The sequence below is a fragment of the Poromitra crassiceps genome, assembly GCF_964638095.1.
Source record: "Poromitra crassiceps genome assembly, chromosome: 2".
In the NCBI taxonomy this organism is placed as follows: Eukaryota; Metazoa; Chordata; class Actinopteri; order Beryciformes; family Melamphaidae; genus Poromitra; species Poromitra crassiceps.
In genome coordinates this window covers 96,866,836-96,880,586 of record NC_139624.1, presented here as the reverse complement: position 1 = coordinate 96,880,586, position 13,751 = coordinate 96,866,836, and the positions used below count along the sequence as shown (strand labels likewise).

Below are 13,751 nucleotides of genomic sequence, written 5' to 3'. Positions count from 1 at the left end.
AGGTCATATTTTCTATACCTTTGGTGTGAATATGATAAAGTGTGGTTATTTATGGTGGAGGGAGGGTCATGCATTTATCTCCAGTCACTCAGGGAGGGACATGGAAAAATATTTATAGATCTGGGGAGGGTGAAGGAAAAAAACGAAAACAAAGTCGCCCCTGCACCATAACCCCCCCCTCTCATAAATAACGGACTGTCCCTTAGCTATTTTTATTCCCGTTTTCGCCAAATATGGTCACAATCTGATCCCTCAAGAACCACCAGAGTGATATTTCGCCAAAGGCTGTTTCCTGGAGTCGCACAGGGATCAAATTACCTCAAACGTGATCTCGGTCACCAAGTCTCGTGAAGTCCCGCAATACTTTCCTGTCGACTGGCCAAATACAGGTAGGACGCTTTGCGGTGGTGGTTTTAGCGTAACCTATGTGGGGTTTGGCGTAACCTATGTGGGATTCGAAATAACGAAGGTTATGCCAAACCCCACATAGGTTACGCTAAAACCACCACCGCAAAGCGTCCTACCTGTATTTGGCCAGTCGACAGGAAAGTATCGCGGGACTTCACGAGACTTGGTGACCGAGATCACGTTTGAGGTAATTTGATCCCTGTGCGACTCCAGGAAACAGCCTTTGGCGAAATATCACTCTGGTGGTTCTTGAGGCATCAGATTATGACGATATTTGGCGAAAACGGGAATAAAAATAGCTATTTAGATGCAGGAAAGACAGGCTCACACTTGGCCCCAAATCAGCTCCATTTTACAACTGACTTGGACGCTATTGATCTCAAAACAACGCTAGGACGGCCAGAAACGCCACGGATATCGCTGGGTGAGTGGCCAAATCATAATTATTGCCAGGAGATGGGTCCAGGTGAAAAAAAAACGAAATTCTCCTTTAAGGATTGGTACAGGTGCCCAAGCGAACCTGATCAGCATGACAGAGATCAATGGCATGAAAGAAAAGCCTAAGATTTTCAAAAAGGAGGTCCCACTGAAAGACTACAACGGAAAATACATTGCATGCAGAGGTCAGTGCAGACTCAAAGTAACAGTAAAGGATACAGTGCACAATATACTGTTTTCTGTTGTACCTGAGGGGTGTGAGTCACTGATAGGAGGAGTCTCATCTGAAAAGTTAGACCTTGTAAAGAGGGTTAACATTAACACATTAGCACATTAACTGCACAGAAGCCGTTAGTGCACACCCAGACACAGTTAACTCAATTGTGCAGAGATATCCAGATGTGTTCAAAGGGCTAGGATGTTTGCCATACACATACAAAATCCAACTCGAAAAGGATGCACAGCCCGTCATCCATGCTCCAAGGAGAGTGCCAGCTCCACTTCGAGAGAGACTAAAAAAGGAGCTAGACAGGATGTCTGAGCTAAATGTCATCACTAAGGTTGAAGAACCAACAGAATGGGTTAACTCCATGGTATGTGTTGACAAAAAGAATAAAAATAATGAACTAAGGATATGCATGGATCCTGGTGATCTCAATGCACGCATAAAACGTGAGCATTACCAAATACCGAAGCGAGAGGAAATCATAAGTGAAATGGCCGGTGCAAGGTACTTTACCAAACTCGATGCATCGCAGGGGTCTGGCAAATAAAGCTGGATGATAAAAGTTCCAGATATTGCCCCTTCAATACGCCATATGGGAGATATCGATTCCTCAGGATGCCTTTTGGTATCATATCAGCCTCAGAGATTTTCCATCGTGCGATGGAACACGTCATAGAAGGACTACAAGGTGTCCGCTGCTACGTTGATGTGATCATATGGGGTTCCACCCTACAGGAACACAATGCACGGCTGGCAAAAGTTCTCCAGAGGGTACGAGAGAATGGACTGAAGCTTAACAAAGCAAAATGTTAGTTCGGTGTGCAGGAATTAAAATTCCTGGGAGAGAAACTGTCCGGTCAAGGTGTTGAGCCGAATGAGGCAAAGATAGAAGCAATACTAAATATGCCTCGTCCAACAGACAAGAATGAAGTACTCAGAGTTATGGGAATGATAAACTTCATTGGAAGATTTGTACCCAACTTGTCAGTGAAGACGTCAGCGCTACGGGAGCTGCTCCACAAAACGACAGAATTCAAGTGGAAATCAAGACATGAGAGAGAGTGGAATGCTCTAAAGGCTACGCTCACAACATATCCCGTGCTTGCATATTATGATCCAACAAAGAAACTAAAGGTCTCAACCGATGCGTCGAAAGATGGGCTTGGCGCTGTCTTGCTGCAAGCTGAAGGAGATGATTGGAAGCCGGTTGCGTATGCTTCAAGATCCATGACTGAAACTGAGGTGAGATACGCTCAAATAGAGAAAGAGTGCCTTGGGCTGGTTTATGGACTAGAAAAGTTTCACTGCTATGTATACGGCTTACCCAAATTCACAGTCGAGACTGATCATCGCCCTTTGGTATCAATAATCAAGAAAAATCTGAATGACATGTCACCAAGAATTCAGCGTCTCATGATGAAACTGCAAAGATATGATTTTGACCTGGTAGTTGCTTCTCTGCCAGTATCTGATGCAAAGTCAAAACAAATATGTGACGAGACAGCTAAGGATGAGGAGCTGCAAACGGTGATTGAACACATCAATAGTGGATGGCCCAAGGGGTCGTGTTCAAAATATTTTCACATCAGATCGGAGCTATGTGTGGCAAATGGAATGCTGCTGAGAGACAACAGAATTGTGATTCCACAGAGTCTAAGAAAGGACTTACTTCAAAGGTTACATGAAGGACATCTTGGAATTGAAAAATGTAAGAGGAGAGCAAGGGATACTGTATTCTGGCCTGGGATCAACAAGGACATTGAAAACATGATAGGGAAATGTGAAACATGTCAGAAGTACCAGAGCAAACAGGCAAGAGAGCCTATGATGATTCCTGATCTTCCCACTGCACCCTGGGAAAAGGTGGGAACAGATCTGTTTCATATAAATGGGAAAGATTATTTGCTGGTAATTGATTACTATTCAAATTTCCCAGAGATAGCATTGCTCCCCAGCGCTACAGCAAGCAGTGTCATTACCCATGTCAAATCCATCTTTGCCAGGCATGGAATACCACAGACAGTGGTTAGTGATAATGGTCCCTGTTATAACTGCAAAGAGTGGCAGCAGTTTGCAAAACAATATGACTTTCAACATGTGACATCCAGTCCGCAACATGCACAGTCAAATGGCAAAGCTGAGAAGGGAGTGCATATTGTCAAGCAGCTTCTAAAGAAGGCTACAGACAGTAACTCGGATCCCTATTTAGCTCTGCTGAGCTACAGGTCCTCCCCTCTTGACTGTGGATCATCCCCAGCAGAACTGTTAATGAATCGTAAGCTGTGTACCACTCTACCCTGCGTTTCAAGCAACAAGCAAACTGCAGATGCAAAACAGAAAAGGGAGACTCTGAAATGGAAACAAAAGCATCACTATAACAAGTCAACCAAGCTTCTTGGACCACTTGCAAAGGATGATGTCATGAGGATTCAAGACCAGGATGCTTGGAACAGAAAGGCAACTGTTCTTCAGGAAGTAGGGCCAAGGTCCTATACAGTACAGACTGAAGAAGGGCATATTCTCAGGAGAAACCGCCGCAGCCTTCTCAAAACAAAAGAGACTTTCCAGGAGTCGACGGATGATGATGTGAATGTGACAGCTGATGTGTCACAGACAGTGACAGGTTCGGACAATAATGAACACAGACAGACGGAAACGCATGAGGACATTACAAAGTCGCCAGTGTTGAGGAGATCTGCCCGTGAAATCAAAAAACCAATTAAACTTGATCTGTGAAGTAGCATGTTGTTTTTTCAGTTATCTTAAGGGATTTGTGTTTAATAAATCACATGCTAGAATAAATAAATAAATAAGTCAATAGGTATATAAGTAAAAAAAAAAAAAAAAAAGTTTGTATAATGTGATGTCTTGTTGAAAAGTGCTTTGAGTTCATTGAAGGCCTGCTAGAACTGATACTAAAGTTCATGCCACTGTAAAAAAAAAAAAAAAGTAAAAAAAAACCTGACTGGAGTTCGCATTAAGAGGTTTACTTGACAGGCTACATCGTTATGGTCTGGAATGTTAGGTGTGTTAACACTAGAGGGATGTTACTGATATCAATGTGATGAATATGTTTTGTTACAACTTCAAAGGAAGGGGGATGTGATGATATCCAGTATAAGTGTGATACCCATGTTGACCATAGGGGGCTCAGTGAGTCACTAGAGATCTGTAGAGACTGTGGGAGAAGAAGTGTTACCCTGAACGTGAGAGCATGTTAATAAAGAACTAGCAGAAGCTAGCTGTTGATAAGATAATGTTTCATCATTGAAGAAGATGAACATTACACTCAGCAGCACCCCCTCACTGCTGCCACAGCAGCTCAGCAGCACCCCCTCACTGCTGCCACAGCAGCTCAGCAGCGCCCCCTCACTGCTGCCACAGCAGCTCAGCAGCACCCCCTCACTGCTGCCACAGCAGCACAGCAGCACTCCCTCACTGCTGCCACAGCAGCACAGCAGCACCCCCTCACTGCTGCCACAGCACCAAAGAAGCACCTTGAAAACATTGAAAATGTGGCAGTAAGACGGTAAAGTTACATGAGTAAAATCTGTATTATTGGAATCACAAGAGACCATAGAACATTTCACTCAGAACAAAATGGAGTGCTTTGACCAAGTAAAACTATTTTTATAAGCATTTAATGGCAGATGAAATCTGTTCGTATGTCTAAACTGGAAGTGGCCGTGACTTTAGTTCTGTATTGTGGAGTCGATGCACCAGCTTGTGGGGAAAGTGTTTGTTACATAACAGCAAAAAGTCATTAAAATTACACCATAAAAAAAACTGTTTTGAAGCCAAATGAGAAAAGTCCAAAACGTACTCATTATCTGCTAGATTTTACACACTTTTTCGACACTGGCTCACAGCCACAAGTGTAGCAAGCCAATAATGTCTTGAAATGCTCGGAAATACTGTGATTAGGCCTCCGAGTAGAGTGTGCTGAACAACCCAGTTAGGGATGCATTAGTCTCGCTGGCCAGCTTCCCCTCCCTACCGGGAGAGGAGTCTGGGATAACTGGGATAAACCCTCCCCTGCTCTACTCTGCTGTCCCATTGGAGCGACTGTGTCAGTCGCTGCCGGATGTCCGCTCCCGGCTTATTACAAGCTCTGTCATTGGCTCTGACCATGTCAATCAGAGCGGCTTCCGCTCCCTCCTCCCTGTGTGTGTCACTGTAAATAGTGCCCTGCCGCCTCAATGAAAACAACAACGCTAAGTAGCTAGCCAGCTAATGGCACAAACCTCCACGCTAGCTCATTGCTACATGCTGAAAACGGCAAGTTGGATTGTTGGAAACTATTTTCCATGGGCAGTGCCGCTAAGCGCCACCATGGCAATCCCATTATGGAGACCTGCGGTGCCAGACTCCTCTCACGGTAGGGAGGGGAGGCTGGCCAGCAAGACATCAATATGAAAATTGTTGATACCGATAACCGATATCAACTTTGCTGTTATGGCCGATAACCGATATTTGCCAACATTTATTTACTCAAAAGGAATTTCAGCATTTCAGTTTAATGTGTTTCCAAACGTCGCTGCTTCTTTTCATCAAATACTGCTTCACTACCCTGTTTAATTTGATGCAGCTTTCAACACTACTGTTAATCAATAGCACGTCCATCATGTTTCAATCAAATTGTCTCATCCCGCCCACCAGTAATGTAGTGTAAACACTATGATCTGTGTACTCAGTGATCGACTACACTTGACAGGTTTATGTTTGTGTCATCAAGTTAGCAACAAAGATGCTACATGTCTTTCTGTGAAGAGACGCAGGAACAGAGAGACAAGACGCTTCTCTTTTGGCCCAGCAAGTAGCTGGAGCCGCTTATTTCCTAGTACTCTACATATTCCATCGCTGCTCACAAGATAGACTGAATCACTAAGCCAGAACGTGGCAATACCTCAGGCCATATCCCATAGTCCTTTGCGGGCCATGTGACTGTGGCCCTCCTTGCCCAAACCTGTACTTGTGATTTATGTCCACTAGATGTCACCACCACAACTGATACTTACCATTAATTCCATACTCTGCTTGCTAGCAACAAAAGATAGTTAAACCCTTTTTTAGTTGTTTTACTACATTTATAAACTATTCTAATTTGTATGAATGAATTGCCTTCATCTTTACAGAGAGAGGAAGATGAGTGATGACAGACGAAGACCTGGACTGCAGACATCCAGTCAAACCAGCATCGTACAAAGTAAGACTTGGAGTGTATCTACTGTTGTCACTATTTCTACAACCAGGACTTATTGTGTTGCTACAGACACATTGTTCTTTCTCATGCAACATATATACATACACAGAACAACTGTTACACACTGTTTAACCCTGATGAAGTTGCGTCGAAACGTTGGTGCACTTAGCCTATTAAAAAGAAACCATCTCACCAGTGACCCGTGTGCTCCAGATTCTTCCTTTTCTGTGATATATACATACACAGTTTGTGTGTGTGTGTGTGTGTGTGTGTGTGTGTGTGTGTGTGTATGTATACACACACACACACACACACACACACACACACACACACACACACACACACACACACACACACATATAACATTAATACCAGATACTATACAGTATTTGAGTAACCCTTATTTACTCCTTCATGTCTTCCAGTGGACGGTGCTCTGCAGGTGGTTTTAGATAAGCATAAGATCATTCTGATAAAGAGATGTGGATTCGTGACAGAAGGAACTGAAGCAGGAAGCGCTGAAGCAGGGACTGGAACCTCCTTCAACATGATCTACACTCTGCTCTACATCACAGTGCGACAAAGTGAAGATGTTAATACCCAACATGAGGTGTTGCAGATGGAGACATTGTCCAAGAGGAAGATCCGCATCCATGCTGCTCTACTCAAACAGGACATGGAGGAGAACCATGAAGCTCAGATCAAGTGCCACGACATCTTTAAACCCTTACCTGACAAAGAGAAGAAAGGGAAAGAAAATGAAGAAAGGTTACCTGGCCAAGAGAATGAAAAGAAAGAAAAAGAGAAAAAAATCAGAGTAGCTCTGACGCAGGGCATTGCTGGCATTGGAAAAACCTTCTCAGTGCAGAAGTTCACTCTGGACTGGGCAGAGGGTTTGGAAAATCAAGATGTCAGTCTTGTGATTCCGCTTTCGTTCAGGGAGCTGAACTTGATCAAAGATGAGCCGTACAGTCTTCTCACGCTGCTCCATGTTTTCCATCCAACATTACAGACGGTCACAGCAGAGCAGCTCTCTGTCTGTAAAGTTGTGTTCATCTTTGACGGCCTGGATGAAAGCAGACTTTCAATGGATTTCCAGAACACCAAGGTTGTGTCTGTCGTCACACAGGTATCATCAGTAAATGTGCTGTTAACAAACCTCATCAAGGGGAATCTGCTTCCCTTGGCTCTCCTCTGGATAACTTCCAGACCTGCAGCAGCCAATCAGATCCCTCCTACATGTGTTGACAGGGTGACAGAGGTACAAGGGTTCACTGATGACCAGAAGGAGGAGTACTTCACGAGGAGATCCAGTGATAAAGAGCAGGCCAGCACAATCATCTCCCACATCAAGGCATCCAGGAGCCTCCACATCATGTGCCACATCCCAGTCTTCTGCTTCATCACTGCTACAGTTCTGGAGCACATGTTGACTACAGACCAGAGAGAAGAGCTGCCCAAGACCCTGACTGAGATGTACTCACACTTCCTGCTGGTTCAGACACAGAGGAAGAAGCAGAAGTTTGAGAGATGTGAGAGGAGTCAACAGGAGCTGACGAAGACTGACAACGAAGCTCTTCTGAAGCTGGGGAGACTGGCGTTTGAACATCTGGAGACAGGCAACCTCATGTTCTACCAAGAAGACCTGGAGAAGTGTGGTCTTGATGTCAGAGAGGCATCAGTCTTCTCAGGAGTGTGCACAGAGATCTTCAAAAGAGAGTGTGTGCACTTAGGGGAGACGGTCTACTGCTTTGTTCATCTGACCATTCAGGAGTTTCTCGCTGCGGTCTACCTGTTCTACTGCTACACAAGCAGGGCTGAGAACGTACTGGAGACATTCCTGGGAAAAGATAAGTGGGGCAGCCAGAGATACACGGGTGAAAGTAATAAATCCCTGGATGTCTTCCTGGATAAAGCCATGTTCAAAGCCGTGCAGAGTAAAAATGGCCACTTGGACCTCTTTGTCCGCTTCCTTCATGGCCTCTCACTGGAGTCCAGCCAGAGTCTCTTAGGAGGCCTGCTGGGTCAGACAGACAGCAGACCAGAAAGCATCCAGACAGCCATCAGCAACCTGAAGAGGATGAACACCTCCAATCTCTCTCCTGACAGAAGCATCAACATATTCCACTGTTTGATGGAGATGAATGACCAGTCAGTACATCAGGAGATCCAACAGTTCATGAAGTCAGAGAACAGATCAAAGGAGAGACTCTCTGAGATCCACTGCTCAGCTCTGGCCTACATGCTGCAGATGTCAGAGGAGGTTCTAGATGTGTTGGACCTGCAGGCCTACAACACATCAAAGGAGGGACGGTGGAGACTGATCCCAGCTGTGAGGAACTGCAGGAAGGCTCGGTTAGTCCTCCTATCTTATTTATTTATTTATTATTTACTTATGTATTTATGTATTTATTTACTTATTTATTTATTTATTTATTCACTCACACACACACATACACACACACACACACACACACACACACACACACACACACACACACACACACACACACACACACACACACACACACACAGTAAGGATCCCCATTAACTCATGTCAGTGGCACCAGCTAGTCTTCCTGAGGTCTGAATCCAGTCCATCATATTCATACAACATCACGTTTGTGTTGTATATGTTCATCAATAAAAAATGTTGATGAGTTTAAATATGTTATTGTAGATCCCACTCTGTGCTTTAAAAAGCATATAAGGAAGTTCAGCCAAACATTGAAATATAGGCCCAATCCCAATTCCTATCTTAACCCTCAATCTTAACCCTCAAACTCAACCCTCAATCTTAGTAGCCCTCAAAACTAAGTGTTAAGGGCTATCTTGCGACTTTAAAATGGGACAGCCCTTAAAGGCAGATACGTCTTCAGACTGTGGGGGGCAGCAGTATGCCAAAGCTCCGTCCAGTCTGTCAATTCAAAAGGAGAGGAAAAAAGCATCCATACAAATATTTCCTTGATAATATAGATGTAGAAATTACGATAACCATTGTATTAGCTTAGTTTAATGTCATTTTATGGATTTCCGTTTTGGAATCCTAACAACAATTGTTGTTGCTAACTATCGATAGTCAGTAGCCGTGCTGGTCAAGCCATATTATTATTATTATATTATAACATTGTTAACGTTGTTACGAAATGCCATAATTCTCGGTGGTAATGTCGTTGTTGAGTTGTTTTTATCAAGATACAGCCTACGTGTAATGCAACGCACCACAAAACAAGTGGGGGCTAGAATGACCGTGCTTTCCGACGTGAGGGCTGGCTTGACTGCAGTGTTTAACTGCAGTCAAGCCAGCCCTCACGTCGGAAAGCACGGCCATTCTAGCACCCACTCGTTAGCAACAACATTGTTGTTAGGATTCCAAAACGGAAATCCATAAAATGACATTAAACTAAGCTAATACAATGGTTATCGTAATTTTTACATCGCTATTAACAAGGAAATACTTAACTTTGTCGGGCTACTTTTTTCCTCCGTTCGCCGCCATCTTCCATCTGAATGGATCTAGCTGATGACACGCAAGGGATTCTGGGATCGCACTCACCGCCAAGTGTGGTCGTGGAAAATCTCAAAACCGAGGGCCGTAGAGCCCTCAAACTCGACCCTTAACTTAACAAAGTGAGAATTGGGACAGCACTAGCACTTCGCGGGAGTGCACATTTTTGAGACTGAGGGTTAAGATTGAGGGTTAAGATAGGAATTGGGATTGGGCCATAATCTAGCCAATTTCAGACAGATCAGAAACTCGCTCACTACTGTGGCATCCAAGATCTTTTTAAACACAATTATTTTTTCTCATTTCTCCTATTGTCTGAATGTCCAACACGTTCTCACTCCGAGCACGTAGCATATTGACGCTTTGTCCTGTCCCTTATGCGCCACTTGTTACTAACATGGTACCCTTGAGCGACCCATGAAACGACTTGGGCTTTCCGACTAAACTCAATGCAAACCCATAGAAGTCATCTTTGACGCTTATGGCAACTGCTCCCCCATTTGCCTAACTGCTCCCCCATTAGTCAACTGCTCCCCTATTAGCGTCTGGGGGGAGGTTAGGTTTAGGCGTGGGGGGGTGGGAGAGGTTAGGTTTAGGGTCTGGGGGAGGTTAGGTTTAGGCATGGGGGTGGGAGAGGTTAGGGTTAGGGTTAGGGTCTGGGGGAGGTTAGGTTTATGCATGGGGGGTGGGAGAGGTTAGGTTTAGGGTTAGGGTCTGGGAGAGGTTAGCTCCTCCAGACCCTAATGGGGGAGCAGTTGACTAATGGGGGAGCAGTTAGGCTAATGGGGGAGCAGTTAGGCTAATGGGGGAGCAGTTGCCATAAGCGTCAAAGATTACTTCCATGGGTTTGCATTGAGTTTAGTCGGAAAGCCAAAGTCGTTTCATGTGTCGCTCAAGGCTACCATGTTAGTAACAAGCGACGCACAAGGGACGGGACAAAGCGTCAATATGCTACGCGCTCGGAGTGAGAACGGGTTGGAATGTCTTAGGGTCATAATACATCCCTAAAGCTGCTTGAGTCTCTTCATAAACAAGCCCTGAAAATATTTGACAAGAAACCACGACAACATCACCAATGCCATATAACCTCCCGATATAAAATGTTACATTTTGAAAATACAATCATGTATTCCAATATCCATAGAAGAACATCCATACGGTGTTCAAGATAATACATAATGCTGCTCCCTTTGTCCAACTCAGCAGCAGAACAAAGGTTTGAAAGTAAACCATAGTTTATAGATATTGACGCAGCCCTTTCAGAGGCTGTGCATGTTGGATAGTAATCCCTCACGTCAGCGATGACTGAAGATTGTTTCTACTTGCTGTCACCAACCATGGCCACGCCCCCTTGCACATCACTCCCCTTGAGGGCAGCATGTGGGGTATATAAGGCGGGCGCGCACATCGTTCTGCTCCCAAAATAGTCATTTTTCTTCACTATTCTGTGGAGCAGTGTGCCCAGATCTGAAAGGGCCGTGCCAATATCTATAAACTATGGTTTACTTTCAAACCTTTGTTTATATTCTATTGGCTCCGCCCTTTCAGAGGCTGGGGTGACCAGGCAGGGTATTCCCCTTTGGACCTATCAAGACATAATAGGGAGAATCAGATTCTAGCCTATCCTTTCATGTCCATGAAGCACCATTTGCTCTCTACAGGAAACTCGGGAGGAAAGGGAGATAAATAGTCTCCTGGAGAAGGTACCCAGGCAAGCATGTTGTGCCCTAATAACCTTTCCTTAAGGAGGAGGGACAGGGGAAGTTCCTATTAGAGGGAGAAGACCCCTGTTAAGAAAACCCCACCATTTGTCTTGGTTTAGGGTTTGCACTATTTAGTGCTTGTAGAAGCATAGAAGGAGGTATTACCTTCTTTCTCGTGCTCCCAGTACTGAGTGGGTCAGAGAGCTCTCTGAGACATCTCTCAGGTAAAAGCGGATGAAGGGACCAGCTGAGGCCCATGAAGCCGCTGCACAGATGTCTGCCACAGACATACCCCTCAACAGGGCCATGGAGGGGGCCATGGCTCTGGCGGAATGTGCCCTGATGCCCTGTGGGGGCTCGGTTCCTGTCTCCATATAGGCCTCTGTGATAGCATCTCAAAACCAATGGGAGAGCCGCTGTGTGGATAGGGCGGCCCCTGGTGACTGGACTCTTTAGTGGACAAACAGCTGTTGTCTCCACCTGGTTTTTGACGTGCGTAAAACATATTGTGTCAGAGCACGTATTGGGCACAGGCAGTGTGTCACCTCCTCAGAGGGGTCTCTGTGAGGAGGGGGACAGGAAGCCTCTAAGGAGATAGTTCTTGATCTGAAGGAGCTATAGAGACTTGGAGATAAAGGAGGGATTTGGCAACACGGTGGCTGATCCTCCATCTGCTCTGATAGACAGACATGATGGTGCCACTGACAGAGCCAGGTGGCTGATCCTCCATCTGCTCTGATAGACAGACACGATGGTGCCACTGACAGAGCTAGGTGGGTGATCCTTCATCTGCTCTGATAGACAGACACGATGGTGCCACTGACAGAGCAACAAGTCACTCACTCTTTTGGCTGAAGTGAGAGCCAATAAGAGGGCCGTTTTTAATAAGAGCATTTTGAGCCATATTTTGTCGGCTCAAAATGAGGCTCTCTGAGGGCGCGCAGTACCAAGGGCGCACAGTACCAAGGGCAGGTCCCACTGGGGGGCCAGTGAGCGCACGACAGGTCTGCTGCATCTCAAACCTCTCAAGAATCTCCTAAGAAGGTTATGGGAGAAAACTCTTCTATCACCAAAACCTTCATGGCATGACAACATTTCTGCTGCATAACCTTTTATGGTTTCTGCAGCCAGATTTCTGTCCACCAGGGACTGTAAATATGAGAGGATAGTGGGGAGGGGACACGATGTGGGTTCCATTCCCTTTACCTCACACCAGGCTTGGAACGCAGCCCATTTTGCTGCATAAACCATGGTAGTGGAAGGGGCACTGGCGTTCTGAATGGTGCGTACCCAGGGCGAGAAATTCAAAATAGGGGGGAATTCCCCTCTTAGGTTATTCAGATAGATTTTGGGGGGATTTTAATCTAATTTAAATTTAAATTTAATCTATAGATTACAGTATTTCACTGGTAAATTGTGTGATTTCAAATTGTGTACAAATATTTTTAGTAGCACTTCAAGCGTTAATCTATGCCTGAGTGTATGTAACTTTATTTTTTATAAATTATTATGAGAGGGGTTCCCCCTTTTCACTTATACACCTGGCCCCCAAAATGTCTGTGCACATCTCTGGCTGCATCTTACTCTCAATGCAGCAGCTCACTTATGTATGTTTCACTCATGTCTCTCTCTCTCTCTCTCTCTCTCTCTCTCTCTCTCTCTCTCTCTCTCTCTCTCTCTCTCTCTCTCTGTCACTACTGGATCTGTAAGTTCTTCACAATAGAAATCGTCCGGGTTTGTCGATAAAAGCTAGTTTTTTATCAGCAAACGTTCAACACGGCTCCACACGGCTGAAAGCAATCAGGATCACGCCTGGGACGGGTGCTGCGTAACCTCGCGTCACCAGGCTCTTCTCGGCGAGAAAGAGCCTGGCTCCCGCCCACAATTGATTTTGTCACCCTACTGGTTCCCGCCTAGAGCCCGCCCTAGACCGGATGGCAGCGTTTCTAGCTCGTCAACTTTCACTGTTAAAAAGGGTCTAAGACTGCAATAGTTGCGTGCCTCCTATGTGACGTGCGGATGGATATAAGAGAAAGTAGTCCCGCTTGCAGATAGTGTGGGGAGCTGCGAGTTCAAGTTTGTTTGAAGTTCAGTCGGGACCGGATAATTGCATAGCTGAAAGTACCGCAGCTTATCGTGTGTTTGGCAACTTATTGTGGGAATTGTGCGTCTATGACTACAGTGAGTATTTTCCTGTGTTTATTATCATTGAATGTTTAGTTTGATAGATAATTTGCAAGAGAATGTCGCCAGTCGGCACTCTTT

At 45.1% G+C, this 13,751-nt stretch overlaps 1 protein-coding gene across 1 annotated transcript in view; it reads left to right on the top strand.

The window, feature by feature from the left end:
- The window catches only part of LOC310770912 (NACHT, LRR and PYD domains-containing protein 3-like), a gene marked incomplete at its 3' end in the record, with an annotated part of 67,974 nt that extends 56,110 nt beyond the window's left edge, over positions 1 to 11,864 (top strand). Inside the window, exons 13-16 of the mRNA XM_083631863.1 lie at positions 6,208 to 6,278; positions 6,701 to 7,185; positions 7,777 to 8,100; positions 11,718 to 11,864. Coding sequence (XP_083487989.1) covers positions 6,208 to 6,278; positions 6,701 to 7,185; positions 7,777 to 8,100; positions 11,718 to 11,864 — 1,027 coding nt within the window. The remainder of the gene's footprint in view (positions 1 to 6,207; positions 6,279 to 6,700; positions 7,186 to 7,776; positions 8,101 to 11,717) is intronic.
- Positions 11,865 to 13,751: the final 1,887 nt, after the last annotated feature.